General features: G+C 49.2%; 1 protein-coding gene across 1 annotated transcript in view; it reads right to left on the reverse strand.

The window, feature by feature from the left end:
• Positions 1-733: 733 nt before the first annotated feature.
• Positions 734-18,859, reverse strand: part of ILRUN (inflammation and lipid regulator with UBA-like and NBR1-like domains) — a 30,008-nt gene continuing 11,882 nt past the window's right edge. The window contains exons 2-5 of the mRNA XM_063418618.1: positions 17,466-17,620; positions 13,827-14,024; positions 11,575-11,903; positions 734-4,118 (exon numbers count right to left, since the gene is read on the reverse strand). Coding sequence (XP_063274688.1) covers positions 4,083-4,118; positions 11,575-11,903; positions 13,827-14,024; positions 17,466-17,620 — 718 coding nt within the window. The 3' untranslated portion in view covers positions 734-4,082. The remainder of the gene's footprint in view (positions 4,119-11,574; positions 11,904-13,826; positions 14,025-17,465; positions 17,621-18,859) is intronic.

The following is an 18,859-nucleotide window of genomic DNA, read 5'->3' on the forward strand; positions in this document are numbered from 1 at the left end:
GAGCAGCAAGGCCTCACTGGGAACTCAGATCCACCTGGAATTACTGTGCAGGTGCCCAGAAAAGTGAGACCTTCCTGTGCCCCCATCCCGATACACAGCCCCAGCTATTTCCTTAGGGATTCTGAGAAAACAACCCCCAAACCAATCTTCCTCCCTTCAAACTCCCACTCCTGCCTTCCTGAGCCACTCAGGAGATGGAAGGTGTGATCCTTCAGGACTGGGCTGTTTGAGGTGTGAACCATCACCCCATCCTGCACCAGGCTCCAAGGGAAGGGCTGGGACATGGATCAGCTGCACCAGGAGCACCTGGGCCTGCAGCTGTGGCATTGCTGGTGCCCCTCCTGTGCAGATCCCTGAGACCATCCCACCCTCAGAAATGGAGAAACAATCTGACCTTGACACAAGGGAATCTGGAGTCCCCTCCCTCCCCCTGCCTCACAACCAGCCCCAAAGCCTCTCCCCACCCTCACCCCCACCCAGGGGCTTGACAGGTGGTTTGATAACCTCAAAATGCACTGAATTTGGTCTGGTTTCACACCAATTTGGACTAAATCAGGGCTGGAGCTGGGTTTAAGAGTGTTGTGCCCGAGTATCTGGAAACACTCTGGGGATGGAGCAAACCAGGTACACTTAACAAGGTGACAGAAGTTTTGCAGCTTCAATAAAACTCTCAACAGCTACACAGCTTTTTTTTTTTTTTTTTTCTGTGTTAATTTAATCATACAAATATTCATTTATACATTAAGGAAAAAGCTTCCTTTATTTTCACCCCCAATGTGCTATCATAGGATTTCTCCCAGACTCAGAGAGGCAACACACCATCCCGTGCTACACATGCACTGCCCCGGCGAGCACAGACAGGCTGGGAACCACCCACGCACTCACACACGGAAAAAATTAAACACAACAGAAACCCAGACATGGGACAGCGTGCATTTCCCACCCACATCACTGCTCTCCGACTGCACGGCTCTGCCCCAGCTCCCAAACCTTGGCGGGGTTCAAATCCAGCACTCCTGAAGTGTGGGCAGATGATTCCCTCTCTCACCCCCTCCCATGGCACTGCCACTTCGGGGCCAGTCCCAGGGATATCTTGCTCCAGTTTGCCAAGGCTGGGAGGTGACACTGCTTGAGCTGTGTTGGTGACAGGGTCCAAGTGGCTCTTGCTTACCACAGGGACACACTCAGAGGCCATCAGAGATGTTCTATCTTACCCTTTTCCTCATGGGAGCTGATACAAACTGCAGTGGCACGAGGTCACCTGGGCAGAACTCTGACAAATTCATCTCAATCTCCCCATTAACAGCTGGACACCTGAAGCATGAGCAACCTGAGGGCTGGCTGCAGCACCAAGGTCCAAGATCCAGGAGATAAAACCACCTTTGGCCTCAGTGAAAGTTTTTACTCAAGGAAAAACACAGAGATAGAACAACCCTTGTTTTAAACATCTTTCCAGTGTCACAGCAGGGGCCACAAGCCTGGCCCCAAAGAGCCGGGGCTCCGTGGATCCCTCAGCTGCCTGGGCAGAGCAGGATGTGAGCAGCAGGAGCTGCAGATCTCAGAGCTCTGCCTTTCCTCACACCCTGGAACGTGTGACCCTTGTTACCAGGGCACCACGGACTGCGAACACGTGTGCCTTCAGAGTGGGAAAGCACATGGCTACTTGGGGAGCATGCAGGTTTTGATTTTTCAAGACAAGGAGGAGCCTTAGGAGGAGCACAGGAACAGAGTGTGGCAGCCAGGGACACGGGAGGAGCACACGTGCCTGGGAGCAGAGAGCCAGGGTGGGGGGATCTGAGTGCAAGGGTCTCCAGGTGCCTCTGCTGACACCAGGCAAAGGTCACAGCACCAGCTCTAACTCTCAGACTCAGACCTTGATTTCCCCTCCCTTCCACTACGCAGCTGACACAAGGAGCTAATAAAGATAAGGAATCACCTCGTCACTTGGACCAAGAGCTGAGCAGGGGTTCAGTGCCCTCGAGAGGGGAGCAGCACTGCAGGTGTGACGTTCATTTCCTCAGAGGGGCTCGTGAGCCACCTGTGAGGAAAGGAGGGCGTGAGCAAAGATTCCACCTGCCCACACCACACTGCTTGGTGGGGCTGCTGATCACCCTCAGATCAATGCCCAGATCTAATCCTCAGAACTAATCCAAGGCAAAACGTTGTTACAGCACAACAACCAAACCTTCCACGACTCAGCATCTTCACAGGTTCACTCCAATCCCAACACTCCCCCACATCCAGGGCACAGCCAGGTGCCCACCAGACTGCAAGTGCAAGTGTCAGGCAGTTCACATCCTGTGGTGGTGCCACTTCTATGCAGGCGGTTTCTGATCTAATGCTTGTTTCTCCCAGCTAACAGATTTCTGAAGGGAGATTTCAGCTGATGATGATCTGTAACAACTGAACCTCTGAAATATGAATGAAATCCATCGCCCAGTCCTTCCTCTGTTGGACACAAGGAACTCCCACTGGCCCCACGAGGTCCATCCATATGCACCCAGGTACCAGTCCTTGGTAGCTGCAATGAAAGATTCCCCCATCCAAAACCAGCCACAAAAACAAAAGCAGCCAAGAGCAGCAAGGGCAAAGCCATGCAGTGTGCAGCTCTGACACAGGGAAAAGCCTTCACTGGGAAGATCTGGAAGAAGGTAAAGGGAGCTTTGCATATTCCTGTATCTTTGGCAGATGGCTGTTCCAGCCTGGTTCGTTCGGGCAGGATGGTGCTGCTGGGCTCACTCTCCTCTCTTTGTGGGGACAGCATTTCAGAATAAATTCACCACAGTGCCTGAAACCAAGCTGCATCCCCTCATGCTGCACTTCCCAGTCCAGAACAGGAGGAAAACATGCTGGAGGAACAGCAGAGAAACACAAATCTTCTGCAATCCCTCCCCTAACATCAGCCCTGAGAGCGCACTCAGAGCTCAGGGCAGCCACGAGCCCAGAGGACAAAGGCAGAAGAGGAGGTGACAGTGGGATCCAGCTGGTGGTGCCAACTCCTGCTCAGTGCTCCAGAACACTTGGATCAGCCTCTAAGCTACACCTCAGCACACGAGAAACAAATGCAAACTGATGCTCTGAAAGAGAGAGGGGAGACTCCAAATGAAAAGGACAGGATGCCTGTGAAGCTTTCCAACTACCAGCAGGTGAATTACAGCTACAGAGAATCCCCTTGGCACACAGCTCCAGGCACAGCTACTGCACATGAGAGTGAACAAAAAGGGATTTTAAACTGCTAACCACACAGGACAGCTCAGGAACTTGAATAAATCAGTTTCTTATTAACATGGGTGTGTATTTGTGTACTTCATGTACAAGGGGGAAGGGAGATGATCCCTCCAGAAGTCCCAGAGTCTCCCTCTCCAACTCTGACACCGAGACCTGTCCATAGCGTGGTTCCCAACGACGCGCAGGACAACTTAAAAGCAACACCCAAAACAAAAGGAAAAGAGGAAATAAAAGATTAAAAAGTTGGTAACTAAAACCAGCAGATGCTGTTAAAAACAGTGCTGGGTGCAGACCCAACCTGGCATTAAAAAAGCTTGACAGAAGCAGTCCCTGCACAAACCCCAGCGGGTGCTGAGCTAGTCCCACTCAGCAGCAAACCAGGACATTCTGGGAAAATGCACGCTGTCCCTTAGGAAAAAAAACCAAAAATAAAAAGAACAAGAAACAAACAGAAATTAAACACTTGCTCAAACTACAACCGCTCTGTAGGCAAAATATTCTTTTTTAAAGATGGCTTTTAAATTTTCATTTTTAAACTTCTTATTAAGCTACCTAATTACGTGTGAAGATGATTTCTAAAAACCCATAGTGTTGGTGTCTCTTCTTCCTCATAGCATTTACACCACTCTGAAATCCAGCAGTCACACATGCATACTCAGGTTTTGGATTTTCCTCTGGAAACAGCTAGTCTTAAGTTACTGGGCTTTTGTTTTTTCTTCTTTTCCAGAACACGGAGGCAGAGAAGGGGGGTCCACGCTGTGTCTGTCTGCCACATGAATCCCCCTCCCTTCCCCCAAAAGTCAGCTTTTTCTTAAATTCTCCTCTTGTCGATACCCGTTTTGTGTTTTTGTGTTTTAAGACTGTCCGAAGTGATAAGGACCGTGGAAACCCTGAAAGAAAGTTGGAGACATAATCAATTTTCAACAGGCAAGAAACAAAACACTCCGTGCTCAGCTCCAAAGAGTGCCCAGCCCAGCCCAGGGCTTCCCACCATCCCCACTGTGGCTCCAAGGACGCTCCTAAACCACAATTCCAGGGCTGGTTTCCCCAGAGAGGGCAGATGCCACCACTTACCTCTGTCAGATGTTTTTTAGGCCAAGGCCACAATAGAACCTGTGTTTTCTACACCAGAATTCTCTTTAGAGGCTACAACACCTGCAGACCCAGTCCCTGCAGCCTCCCCAGTCTGTCCCAGACATGGGGCTGTAACTGAGTAAGAGGCTATGCCAGAAAAAAACCCAAGAGAAAAAACTCCACGTTCACACAAGTGCCATGTGTGCCCTCTCAAGGTGACAATGCACATTTGCCTGCAGTGAAATCAACCAGAGCATTTACCAAAACCCCCAAAACGCTTCCTACAGAATCCATTTCCCTCCTTTACATCCTGAAGTGAGTCATCTAAATGTCAGATTTAGTCACAGGTCTCAAATTAACAGGAACTCCTTTTGTAACTTCTATTGTCTGGATCAGTTATCCGGGGTTTCATCAGGAAGCAGAAGAAAAACCAACAGGCAGCAAGGGATGCCCCAGCTCACAGGGAGATGAGGTTTGTCAGTGATGAAGGTACAACCCCCACACAAACCCAGACACACACAGGTCAGGAGGGAGATGAGGGAGAAAAACTTGTTGTATCTCATGGCAGAGGTGGAAGACCATTATGCAAATGCTTCTAAACACAGTCCAGCACACTCTAGGTAAGGCAGTGAGAGCCCAAACCATTCCTGTTCTGGCTGAATGGGAAGCTCTGACCTCAGTTCTCACCACTCTGCCTTTAACAGGGCAAATTTCCTAGGAAATATCATTTCCTGCATGTTCTACAACTTCAAAACCCCCTCACTGCAGGAGCCAGGGCTGTGGAACCACGGATTGTGTAAAGAATCAACGTCACTGGCAAACCCCAGGCTGGAGAGCTCTGCTGCAGATCTGACTAGGAAGGAAGTGCCATGAAGAGTCTGTAATCTTGCTACAGCTGGAGAGAAAAAGTTCATTCTTGAGGATATAATCAGGCAGTAAATACAAGCAAATGGCAAAATGAAGCAGCTCTCAGCAGCTCTCAGAATCCAGCCAAGAGGAGGATCAGCAGACAATTAACCAGGACATCTCCTGAACTGCGTGGGAAGTATGAAAGACTGGGAACGTGGAAATTGCTGTTTGCAGACAGAAATACACGCAAGTGATGGAAAAACAAACACGCTTCTACCCCAGGAATATGCTGCAGTGCCAGTTGGTAAAGCTTTTCAAAAGAGAACAGCCAGCAGATTCCAGCATGACAGTTCACCTGAGGAAGGAGATGCTCCCATCAAAATCCAGAGACTGAGAAATCCAACATTTCCACAAATGCACTCACTGAAATGGGGGGAAGAGAAGAAGCAGGAGAGAAGCATTAAGATGGTGTGAGCAGCTGCACAAAAAAGGGACACAGAGGAAAAGCAATGTATAAACAGCATCCCAAGCAGTCTCACCTCAGGGATTAAGCTTTTGTACTTAGCACTCTGCAGAAGGAAAACAGGATTTGCTGCCGATTACCTGTACAGACACATTTGTCAGAATCTGCTTCATCTCTGAGTTACCTGCACACAAGGCTTTGTTTGTGGCACTGCCTGGCGAGCTCAGGAGGGGTTTCACCATCCCCTGCTCCTCTGCTGGGGGCACCCGGGGAGTCCCTTACCCTGTGTCACCTCACAGGGGATGCCAGAGGCAAAACTTGCTTTAATTTGGGGTTTCCACAAGCATCCCCTGTGGTGTAAGGAACTGCCAATCACCCCCAGTCTGACATCAGAGCAGCTCATTTGTGGTTTTGGATGCAGAGACCCTGTGAAGTCACCACTGGTGTGCAGGGAAACCCTCTGGATCTTCACATCCTGGTTTCTGGAGCACCTAATTTAAATCTACGCAATTACGCAAACTGTGTCAGTTCAACCCAGAATTTAGCTCAGCACAAGAGATTCCTCAGCATGTACAGCCCTGCACCACCTGCCAGCCTGCACTGAACACCTGACACCTTGGAACAAGCTCTCCTGGCAATGCCAGAGCGGTCCCACAATCCATGACCACGGTCAGCTCCTCCTGACACAAGGAATTTCACCATGATAAAACCCCAAATCTTTCCTTTTGGTATTGCCACTCTTCACTGCATTTCATCTACCCGAGATTCATTACTGGACATGAGAACTTCGCAAAATTGAATCTCACTTGTATCTTTAAATTGAGTGAGAGCTGCTTTAGTGCAGACCCTGTGAGGTGACCACAGGGTCACCTGTGGTCACCTGTCCACCCCCCCTGTCCCATGACATTTAGTTACCATGCACAATGTAAGGGTTTGATACCGGAAAATTTCAGTTACTGCTGCAATGCAAATAGCAAACCCCTTTAAAACATTTTGAAGCCTCATTATCCCCTCTATGCAACATTTTACATCACAAACATGTAAAAATAATTCTGCAGACAATTGCAGTTTTTCCGAGTTGTTTCAGTGGAAGGATTATTCCCACTATTTTTGGTGCATTCCCGTCTATCCTCCAAGTGAGATCACTGTCTGTATGAGAAGCTCAGCTGCAGCTTTGCAAATTCACTTTCAGTTCTTCCAGAATGTTCCCCAGAAATAACTGCTCACTTGCTGGTGGGAGCACTGGCTCTTCACACAGACCAGTGTGTGACAACACAGGACTGTGATTTTCCAAGCAGAGACTCTGCATGACAACTACTGCTATAAATTATCATTTGACTCGTGCCTCTAGAAAGGGAGTGAGATGTTTTGTGAAGTTAAAACCCTTTGTGAATACTGAGCTCTGTAAACCGAGGTACCTGTGCTGGGAACAAAGTGAGGATTAAGTGAGTCTCTCATAAACCATCACACACGGGCTTTCAGACAGCTCTTTATTTCACCTCTGTGACTGAGTCACCACCAATGCAGGTACACTTGCAGGGACAGGAGGTGGATGCACAGCTGCACAGCAATACAGGAGTCTCCCAGTGGACACTGACAGAGGCCCCAGCCCACTCTGCCAGTCCCCATCCCCTCAGGCCGCTCCTACCCCGAGCTGCTCCAACCTCGCTTACGTAAACTGAACACAAACAGAGAACAAAGCATCCAGCACTTGTGTTTTATTCCATGCATGCTGTGCAAACATGGCGTGGCTGGGAGACCACCAGGAAGTTCAGGACTTCTGGGAGCAGGCACTGGCAGGGCTGGTTCAGGTGCCCGTGGGTGAGGAGGTGGCAGGGCTCAGGTCCCTGACTGAGTTCCCATGCACAACTCTGATGTGCTGCCAGGCCAGGATAACCAACAGGCAACAGGGCTGCAGTGGAGCAAAGCTGGGCTAAAATCAGATTATCTGGCACGTCCCACAGTCCAGAAGGACATGGATTTTGCACCCAAACCACTGATCTCTCACTAGAGAGGCAAACCAGCCCATGCCAGCCCAGCCCAGGCCAGGCTGCAGTGCTGTGGGAGCTCCAAGTCCAGCCCACAGTTCTCCCACTGTGTCTAAATGGATGTAACCACACAGGAACCAGCCCAGTGTGAAGCCCAGACACCAGGAGGGAAGGAGCTTCTCTCTTCCATGGATGCAAACCTTTTTGGGGCATCATCCTCATGCATAAAGACAGTTTGATGCCCAGTTTCCAGTAAAAGTATTTCTGTCTAAAGTTTACAGAGGCACTCCAAAAATCTGCAGATTGGAGGCCCTGGTTTGGGAGAAGCACGGCTCTAGAAGCAGCAACAGCATTGAAGCTCAGAGAGGGGAAGCCAATTAAAGGCTCCGAGGACACAGGGTTGGTTTCCCCTACATACAGAAAGCTGCCAAGCAGCTCAGCTCCACACAGAACAGAGGGAGATGGGGAGCAAAATAAACACAGCAGGGAAAAAGGAGTTCAGATTTTAAAGCTGTGAACTCCAAATATGTTTTTATTTCACTGGGCTTTGAAGAGCAGCACTAGCAATGACCAGGACAGCCAGGCACCATTTGCTCTGGTGGATTCTGGGCAATTCTTTGCAGAATCACAAATTCCAGGTGCAGCTTTCTACACGACATAGAGAGAAGTGATTCCTCAAATCATCTGGGCAGCAGGTTTAGATACAGACCTATGGATTTTATATAGAGATGTTAAGTACAATCTAAGTGTCAGGATATGGCTATTCATTTCTGATCTTCCCAGACATGGAAACCTGTACACTTCTTTCCTCAGTTAAGCAATTAAACTCTAATTCCCAGGCACTGTAAGAGTAGATCTTGGGCTTTTAATGGAAAAGCCAGTCACAAGAAAGCAGCAGTGACCGTGCAGGGTTGCTATGAGACAGGAGTAAATAGGAGGAAGCTGCATCAACCTCAGATCTCTGGAGAATCCAGAGACAGCGACTGCCAGAGAATAAAGTATCCCTGCATGGGGATTTCTGGGCATCCTATCCTGCACTTAGGCACATATTTACATCTAGGAACATGCAAAAACTCCACTGGGAACAGATTTAACAACATGCTTCAAGCAAAGCCCTGCCAGGCCCTGGCCTGCAGCCTCCTTGCAGTGTGTGTGGAAGGTGGGCAGGGAGCCCCAGGGAGGTGGGTGCCATAGCAGGAATAAAGGGCACACAGCTTGTTCCAACCATGCCACAGGTTTCATCTTACCCACTTACAGGGAATTCTGTGTTTTTTTGTTTTGTGTTTCCCTTGGACACCCAAACCACACACTCTGCTGTTGTATAAAAGCATTTTGAATGTTTCCAGGTGTGAAATGCTGCTGTACTTGTCTAACCCAGCAGCAGATGGCACGTCAGCATCACCACAATCCTGACTCCAACGGGGAGTTCTAGAGGACAAGTCACACCTGCTCATTGCACCAGAGGGAGAACTAATTCCAACAAGGTCTGGCAGCTCTGAGTATGTTTTACACCTGCAGATGCCACAAACTGCTCGTTTTATCTCAAAGATTTCATGGTCTCATGCACTGCATGACTGGGTGTCCCCAGTGTCTGTCAACAGAGGAAGCCTCCACAGTCATCTGAGAAATATTTAAGGGCTTATTTTACTTGTAAATACAGGATACAGGCTCTTCTCAACACTTCAAACCTGAACCTTTGCTCACCAAATGGCCCGTGAAACACGACTGGGGATTCCCTCCCCCTCCCAGGTACGTGAGAGGAGACGAAAATATCAGAGGTCCTGCCCAAGAGAAATAAAATCCAGGAATCTTGGAGTCTGTGCCACTGCCTGACCAACCCACAGTGTTCTTTTGTCTGCTCTAGAACCTGAAATAAAGCCTTTCACATCAATATTCAATCACAGGGCAGCAGTTTTCCTTCTCCTCTGCAGCAGCACAGTACAGGTCAGATCCCCTGGGGATGCAGAGAAGATGGGCCAGGTAGAGCTTTTCCCAACAGGTACTGGAGCTCCATCTGTTCCTCAGGTAATTCAATGCTCCTGAATTATTATTATCACCTCTAATAACCCCTTTTCTGCTCCAGCAGCATCCCCAGCTGGGGACACCATGCACATAAAGGGGAAAAAACTAAACAAAACTGTATCTTCTTTTCCCAAAGGCCCGGTCAAGGAATGGAGGGAATGTTTACCTGGCCATTCAAACCAGATCAGGTGTCTGGGATATCCAACTGCCTTAAACTTGTTTGCTACAGAACCAGTACAGTACCAATATAAATACTGGGTCTGTGGCAGAAAAATTCCTGCTCTGGGCAGGATGGGCAAGGCTGGAACAGGATTCAGATCTTCAGACCTACCAGAACAGCCTCCAAAGGATAAAATAATTTGTCTTAGTATGTCACAAATAAAAAGAACAGCAGTAGAGAGAAAAACCACCCCAAAACCAAGTAGCTTTTCCATATCCCCCACCCCCAACCAAAAAAAGGACCATAAAGTTCTCCCTTCTGAAGCCAGCAAACAAAATGTCTGCTTTAATCTCAGATAATCCACCTCAAATCCACCCAAGAATACTCTGTAAATACAAAAAGAAACAAACAACCCCAAAACAAAACAACCAAGGGAAAAGGGAGGAAAGGTCACCTACCCTATGTTTGGGATTAGATTATAACCACCCCCATTTCCTCAGAGCACAGAGCTCTGTGTTACCAGCTAAACCAGCTCACTTCAACCTAGTGACACCTCTCAGGTGCTGCTTCACTGCCCTGTGGGTTTCTCCCCCACAGCACAGCTGCTCTTTGCCACGGGCTCTGGCTCCTCACACCCCTCCTCACCCTCCTTCTTTGAGGCCAGTCCCAGCCTGGCGGCTTGGGGAGCACCACAGCCCCAGCACAGCCCCAGCACTGCCACTCCAGGCGGTGTTTCACTGACAGCCCAGCACTTCCCAGGCCGTGCACTCCCCTGCCATGAGCACAGCCCTGCCATGAGCAGAGCCTGGCACAGGAGCCAGCCCAGGGATGGCGTTTGGGAGCACTAAAGGGGGGCAATCGGGCTCACCCCGCAAGTGAAAAATGCACAGCCCTGGGTAAAGGTCACTAAAACAAGATCCACTGGCACAGGACAGGCAGGTCACCCAGGGAGGAACTAAAGTGCTGTAGGTGAACTAACATTAGGGCTTTATTAAGTCATTCAGCAACCAAGTGTTATTGTCCTACACAGCCTGCTCAAAGTACAGTAAAGCATTTTTAAAGGATTTTAAAAATCAAACTAGTTTGACATACGACAGTACACACCTACACATACTGCTGCATTAACAGGTGGATTCTGAATTGTAAATAATCCTGCAATTCATTTTTCACACACAAGCAAATAAAAACAGTCAAAATATCACTCAGACTCATATAGCATCCACCAAGCAAGCTTTTGAGAGAGATTTAAAGTAAAGATAATTTAAAAGTCACCTACAATTATGAACAAGACAAGGACAGACAGGAACAGTCCTTTGATTGACTGTTCCTGCAGGCAGCTTCTGGGATCAAATGGTGAGCTCTGTAGTCTCCCCACACCAGCTAAAAAGAAGTTATCTGGCTAATCTGAAGTTTGAGGGTGTGGTTACTTGTTCTCTGTTCAAAATTATGTCAAACTCAGGACACATCTAGAGAGATATTTTGACTTATTTGCACACACAACCAGAGCAGGCTCCGGCCACTTGTGGTTACAGCACCCAAACAAGGTTATATAAATTTTAAGAAGGACTTGAAGCAAAAACAAAAAGGTGGATCTGGTAGAGTCTATCAGAGGCAAAAAATATTTTAATATAACATGAGGAGTTGGCAGAGTCAGACAGTCAAATTGATAACCTTCCTTAGCAGGTCTGGCAGAAGCAGAAGGAAAGGGCTTTGCAGTTTGGAAGGAAGAGCAATTACACACCTGCCAGGCTCCTCCCCTACCCGTTCTCCTGCTCGCCCAGGGCACCTACCTTACTGTACGTCACTACCGACAAGTTGTTCGAGTGACTGCTGGGGGAGAGATTTACAGAGTTTTGTGACAGTCCATTCTGATCTTGTTCGATTTGGTCAGGAGCAGGCCCCCATGTGTTTTTGCTGATTGTGCCTAGCTCGGAACCCCCAGGGTCTTTTAGGTTGTTTTCATCTGGTTGCCTGTTCTTCTGTGGAGAGGCGAATGGGTTAAAGTTTCCTTCTACCTTGCGATGCGGCTGCGTGTTGAACTCTGTTTCAAAGGATGACAGCTGCTGTGTGACACCCAGAAGTCCTCCAACTTCCACGCTGAGGATCACCCAGATGACATCTGTGGAAAGATACACGTTTGGGTTGTCACTAGATGGGAGTTTAGGAAGAAGGATCAGAAGGAGCAAATGAGTTCCATCATTCACACAGGGCTGGGATCAGCAGTTTGAATTTTAGGAGCTAACTGAGGATAGTGGGATTCTTCCTTAGCAGCACACGACTTGCTTAGGGGAACTCCACACCCTACCAGGGCTAGGATTCCCAGTACACACCACTAATCCCCCTGTGCACAACCCCCCTCAATGGATACTGTACACACACCTCCACTGACCCCTGCACACACACAGCACTGATCCCTGTACATACACACACCACTCACCCCATGCACAACCACCACTGATCACCCTGAACACACAACCACGACTGACCACCCTGAACACACACACACCACTGACCCCACTGCACAACCACGATTGACCCCCCTGAACACACAACCACGACTGACCACCCTGAACACAAACACACCACTGACCCCATGCACAACCACCACTGACCACCCTGAACACACACACACCACTGACCCCCCTGTGCACACACACACACCACTGACCCCCCTGTGCACACACACACACCACTGACCCCCCACCATGTACAACCACCACTGACCACCCTGAACACACACACACCACTGACCCCATGCACAACCACCACTGACCACCCTGAACACAAACACACCACTGACCACCCTGAACACAAACACACCACTGACCACCCTGAACACAAACACACCACTGACCCCATGCACAACCACCACTGACCACCCTGAACACACACACACCACTGACCCCACTGCACACACACACAGCACTGACCATCCTGAACACACACCCCCACACCCACCCGCGATCCCCCCAGCCCCCGTACGCGGCTCTGGAGCGGCCCCGCAGCGCCCTCTGCCGCTCTCTCCCGGCCTTGCGGCCCCGGTGCCGCCCCGGGCTGGCACCACCGCGCCCCCGCCCCAAAACGGCCCCGGGATGGCCGGGCTGGACCTGGGAGCAGCCGCCAGCAAAGCCACCAGCTCGGCTGCAGGGCAAGAGTCACTCGGACTCAGCGCTTGGCAGCCGAAGGGGTTCAACCTTCAGGTCGTGTTCTGGCAAAAGTGACAACTTCTGGCAGTGCAGGGACATCTCCCATTGTCTGGGGCTGGGAATCCTCTGGAAACCCTCGGCTTTGTGAGCACACGGGACCAGCAACACAAACTGGACAGGCTGTCCCACCTGCGTGGGGATGTCCCTGCCCATCCCTCAGGGACACACCGTGTCCCCTCCAGACACTGAGGAGCCGAGTGGCAGTGCCAGTGCTGCCAGCAGCCCCCTCTTTCCGGGCACTGGTATTTTTGCCTCCATGTGCCAACACCTCTCACTCAATCCCTGAAACTTGGGATACTCCCAGCTGCCAACAGAGACACAAAGATGCTCTCAGTGTAAACTAAAGCTGGCAGAAAAGGGAGGGAAGGCTGCACTGAAGGCAGATGTTTGAGGGCCAGGCTGAAGCACCAGGCAAAATAGCCAAATGTGTTCTTTAAACAGAGAAATAGCTCACAGGGGATGCACTAAATCCCTACATTAAACCCTCGGCATTCACTTCTCACATGAGGTTTTCACTACTGTTTTATGCTCATATGCAGTTCACAATGTTAAGCAATGGAAAACTGGGGAAGAATCTCAACAAGGACTGACCAGGAAAGTCTCCACGAGAGCTGTGCACATCCCTTTGTTTTCCAGAGTTTTATGTAATCTGTAATTTGTTCCAGTGCTTAGAAAACACTGAGCAAGACAACAAAGCAGCTCCCTGGATGCTTTCCTCTACTCTGTGCTCTGTATTTAGGCCCGGGGCTGGCAGACCTCTGCCCTCCTGCTCCGTTCTGTGCCCGCGGTGTCCCTGCTGTCCCCAGGGGTGACACAGGCTGGGAAGGGGCTCTCACCTCCGTAGTAGAGTCCCGTGGCAGTGCACATCCGCCACTGTCCCTGATACATTCCGGCGGTGCTGGGGCTGCACATCTGCACGCTGACATCGGCCATCTCCTGCGGCTCCAGGGACCTCACCATCACCATGTTCACGTGGCCAAACTGGTCACCACCGACATACTTCAGGCAAACCCCTGGGGGCCACGCCTCCGTCCCTGGGATTAGACAGGAGAGGGAATTACTGAGTGCACCAGGAAAAGCTTTGTCTGTTTGTGTAAGACTAGATGAAACCTGCTGGTTAAAACAGTTGTGCAATTGTTGGACGGTCAAAGGAAACTAAGATACACAGGAGGCAGCAGCAATGGATGCTGAGGAAGCCTGGTTTTCAGAGTAGGCTTAACTGGTGCATTTAGGGACCAGCAGAACAATTCCTATTTGAGTAATCTCTATGTCTTCATTACACAAAAGAATTCTCAAAGTCACAGTGTAACAGCCTGAACTAAAAAACAAGTTAACCTACACACACCTCCCCTTCCCCAGGGCCAGAGGCAGAGACAAGGGCAGGGCTGTGTTGTGTGCCCCCATTTCTGCCTCCCTCCATGAAGCTCCTGAAGCATGCCACATCAAATACCTGTTATTCATACAAAGTGTTGCCAACATGTCCTTTCAGGGATTCATTTCTTTTTAAGCCTGTTAGGAGTCTCAGGAGGAACTCATAGTTTGAGCTGTAACTGAAGTGCCAGCACTATTTCCTACATGGATTTATTTCTCTCCTTGTATCAACCCTTTTCTCAGGCTTGTGCAAAGGTGGCAAGGGTTGTGAACACACGATTTATCTGTGGATATCCATGTTTAGACTGCAGACATTGGGACTGACAGCGTGACCTGGCAATCAGAGAGACAGAAAACAGCTCCTGTGTGCAGGCACTGCTGCCAAAGATAACAAATGCTGGGGCAGACAGAAAGAAAAAGCGCTTCTGAGACTCATGAAAAATCAGTTTAGCACAATTTTCTTTTGCTTCTTCCCCAGTCATGTCATATGACTAAGCCAAGGACTGAGAACACCTCCTGCTCAGCTGAGGCTGATGGAAATGGCTACGGAAAGCCTGAACCGCCACGAAGCCTGGAACTGCTCCGTCTGGTCTGAGGCAAGCGTGCTGGCGGCTGCTCTGACCTCACGTTACCTCAAGGAGCATCCCTTGCAACAGCTTGCCTGCTAATTTAATCCCTGTGGATACTCCAGAGAAGATACAGCAAGGGCTGGTTTCCTTGTCAAGTCCTTATTTGTGGATTCACACCCTCGCAGGGAGAGCGGGATGTGCGGGAGTGCAGGGATGCTCAGCGTGGGGGAGGCACCAGCACAGCTGCAGAGGTGCTGAGAGAGCAGGGCTCTGAAAGAGGAGCTGGGTGTCTGCTGACCTCGGCCCGGGCCGTGGGGCACTTGAGCATGAAGCCTCATCTGCAGAGGTTGGCAGCCCAGCAACATGGTTTAGTTTAAATTATTTATGTGATTTTTATCTGGTTTAATGGCTTTAGGCTTGCAAGGTGCCTAGAACGCTGCAACTGATAAGGCTCATAAAATGAAATTACAATTATGTCATTCTATTCCAGTACACTCATCTCTCAGGAGATGACAAATTGCAGAGAGTGTCCTGCAGAGCCAGCAGCAGCTGGGGGCAGAATGGGGAGAGAAAGCCAGGCTGTTAAATCCTGCTGCTCCTTCAGCAACGGTTCTACCACACAAACTGCTCTTTTGGCAGACAAGGCAGCATCGTCCTGCAGGTACCAGAGCAGGGCATTGTTTTTTACTGACATAATGAGAACCTGACTGAACGGAGCTCACAGCTCACACGCCTCAAACTGACAATCTCTGAGCTCTGCCTGTCACACTCATCAGACCTGAAACGCTCCAGTGACACACGCCTCAGGTATTTTGTGTTCTAGAACTGAAGTCATGTAATCAAGGACTCCTGTAGAGCTGTTAAAAACCTTGGCGCTGCTTCAGTTATCTGCCTAACAAGTAGATATTATCTGGAAACACTACAGCCCTTTGATACTATACCTTAATTAAAGCAAAGAATGGTTTTCAAATGCTGCAGTCCTCTTCACACTGCACAGTCATAACCAGCAGGTGAAGCTGCACTTCACTGACCCTTAGCAGCGTGGCTGTACCAAGCCCTGGCCTCCAGCACCACTGTTAGGGCACGGAGGGATGGTCTGAAAAGCCAGGTTCAAACCACACAGAAGCCAAAACACAAAATCCTAAGTCAAGATGAGCTCCTGTCCCTCATTTTAGGAGGCCCAGGATTTCAGAAGGTGAAACATTCCAAGAACAATGAAACATCCCCTGAACTAGGATGCTAAATTAAGGCTGAATTTGCATCCAGGAAACGGCAGATCAGAGGAACAAGGAAGGGTGGAGTCGTTAGGGCCCAAGATAAAGGTGTAGTCATAACACACACAAATTGAGATACTAGGAGTGGAGAAACAAGACCAATCACACTTACTAGATTTGTAAGAGCTGTATTTGGGACAGTTATATAAAAAAAAGCCAGTCATCTTTTCACAGTACTGGAGTTCAAGCAAGTTCCACATGTCACCCTTGCACTGCACTTTCAAACAAAAGAGTGCAGAAAAAGTACACTGAAACATTAAATCCTTCTTCCAGAACACATTCTCTATAAATCAGTGTTCTTAAACATCCCCTCCTAATTAAACACTCTTGGATTTTTAGTGTGGTTTTAGTGTATTCAGTCCAAGTACTGCAGCTATTCACAAGCAGAAATACTGAGCTGAACCTGACTTGTGATGACTCCCAACATCACACCTCGGTGTGTGATTGTTCTCCCTCACACAAGAACAAGCAGGTCAGTTAAATTCAGACACCCAGTTTTAAATGTTCATGCAACATCCTGTCACTGCACTGCTGGAGGACAAGGGATCCTTCACATCCACAGATCTCATTTTCCTCTCTGACTGCATCTCACCAGTTCAAGCACTGGGAATGCACTTTGCCCAGCCTCACTTCCTGCATCCCAGTCACTGCTTTGCCTTATTTCAAACTGGAATGTGGTCTCTCCAGCCCTGCATCCTCTCAGAACGTGAAAAGGCCATTCTGCCTGAAGTGGATCTGCCACATGACCCTTGTGTCACTGCCTCATTTGTCTGCAAGTTTCCTAGAGTTTGTTTGTGTTGTGGCATGAGGAACAAGACTCGTGACCTGACCGAGCTGCACATCCCACAAAATGTTTGTGCCAACCCCAGAAAGGGAACTTGCAGGGACTGGCAGCACCTCAGGGTGGCTGCAGCCCAGGTGAGGGCACCTCAGGGTGGCTGCAGCCCAGGTGAGGGCACCTCAGGGTGGCTGCAGCCCAGGTGAGGGCACCTCAGGGTGGCTGCAGCCCAGGTGAGGGCACCTCAGGGTGGCTGCAGCCCAGGTGAGGGCACCTCAGGGTGGCTCCAGCCCAGGTGAGGGCACCTCAGGGTGGCTGCAGCTCATGTGAGGGCACCTCAAGGTGGCTCCAGCCCAGGTGAGGACACCTCAGGGTGGCTCCAGCCCAGGTGAGGGCACACCAGCTTCCTGCCTCAAGCCAGCATCCCTCCCAGTGGATCCCAGCACCTGCTGGGTGGGGTTTGCTGCAGTCCAAAGGTCTCACCTGTATTCTGTATCCTCCACGTTTTTGTAAACTGGGTATCAGGAGGGATGGATTCCCCTTCCCCTATGGTGACATCTTCCACAAACGACATGGAGGGGACATTGATATTTGGACTCTCGAAATCATAGTAGGCTCCAATGGCAGCTTGTAGATTCCTGGAAAGGAAAAATTACATTACAACCTCAAGTACAGGTGAGGCAGGCCCTTTGCATAGATTATATGGCATCCCAAACAGTTCAGCAAAAATATCCAGACTTAATAACTCTGCTGTTTTTTAAAAGCTTTTATCTATTGCATATGGATTCTCCAAGACAATAGAGCTCAAAATACAGCACTTTCTCTTGCCAGGGACACTGGTTTAGATCACTTTTTTACTCTGCTTCTATTTTCCCTGGAAATCCTGGAATTTAGAAGTCTTGGAGACCTCTACTGCAACATTTCTTTATGAAACTTGTGGAACAGTTCAGGAGACCCCGAGAGAAGAGCTATGCCACAGGAGGCAAACACTGGGCAGTTTCTTCACACCAGTCTTGTTACCTCAGCTAATTTCAAAAGGACAAACCAAACCTCCCCAGTTTATTTTGGGACACAAGGTCCAAAAGATGCACAAGAAGAAAACAGAAAAGAACACTCTTCTGATAACTCTCAGGGCCAAAGGGCACCAGTAGCTACAGATAATAACTCCAGCCTCGCTGTTTTTGAAACATACCATCAGGTACAGACTGTTTACTCATCAATAAAGTGCCTGTTCAGCTCTGGGTAGTCACAACTTGCAAGGACTTACAAACCACCTGAGTCAAAAGTTCTCACTGAATAAAGATAAATGACACTGTAATTCTGTGATATATTAAGGACATTCAGAAAGCCACTTTGCTATTGATTGCTGAGCCACGGTGTAGCTACAACACATGATAATTAATGTGAGAAGAGGAACAGTCAGGCAGGAAGAGGATTCGGGAGCCTTAGCTCAGTTCCACGATATACTATTAAGTCATTACGTAAGTGTTTGGCAAGTCATGTAATTCCTCTGTTTATACATGTCTGAGAGGTTATGGCCCTGATTTACATGTTGTGAGTGGGTGCTGTGAGAATGCAGATGAGTAAAATCTCCCCAAACGCAATGGGCATAACAACTGCTTCTTTTATTCATGATTGCAGAAATCTGTGTTGCTTTTTTTATCAGGATAGAAAAAAAAAAAAACAAACCCAAGACTTCAGGAACTGGGAACCACCACCTAAAACCAAAGGCCTGCAGAAGCTGCTCTGTGTGGGCACAGTGACATATTGAGGGGCTGGATAGTGGTGGGGTGTCATGTGTCTGAGTCAGAGAGCCAAGGTGAAAAGCAAGAGAAACATTTGCAGCGTGACCCTGAGCAAGAGCAAACACAGGGCTT

The sequence above is a fragment of the Prinia subflava genome, chromosome 23 (genome assembly GCF_021018805.1).
Source record: "Prinia subflava isolate CZ2003 ecotype Zambia chromosome 23, Cam_Psub_1.2, whole genome shotgun sequence".
Lineage (NCBI taxonomy): Eukaryota > Metazoa > Chordata > Aves > Passeriformes > Cisticolidae > Prinia > Prinia subflava.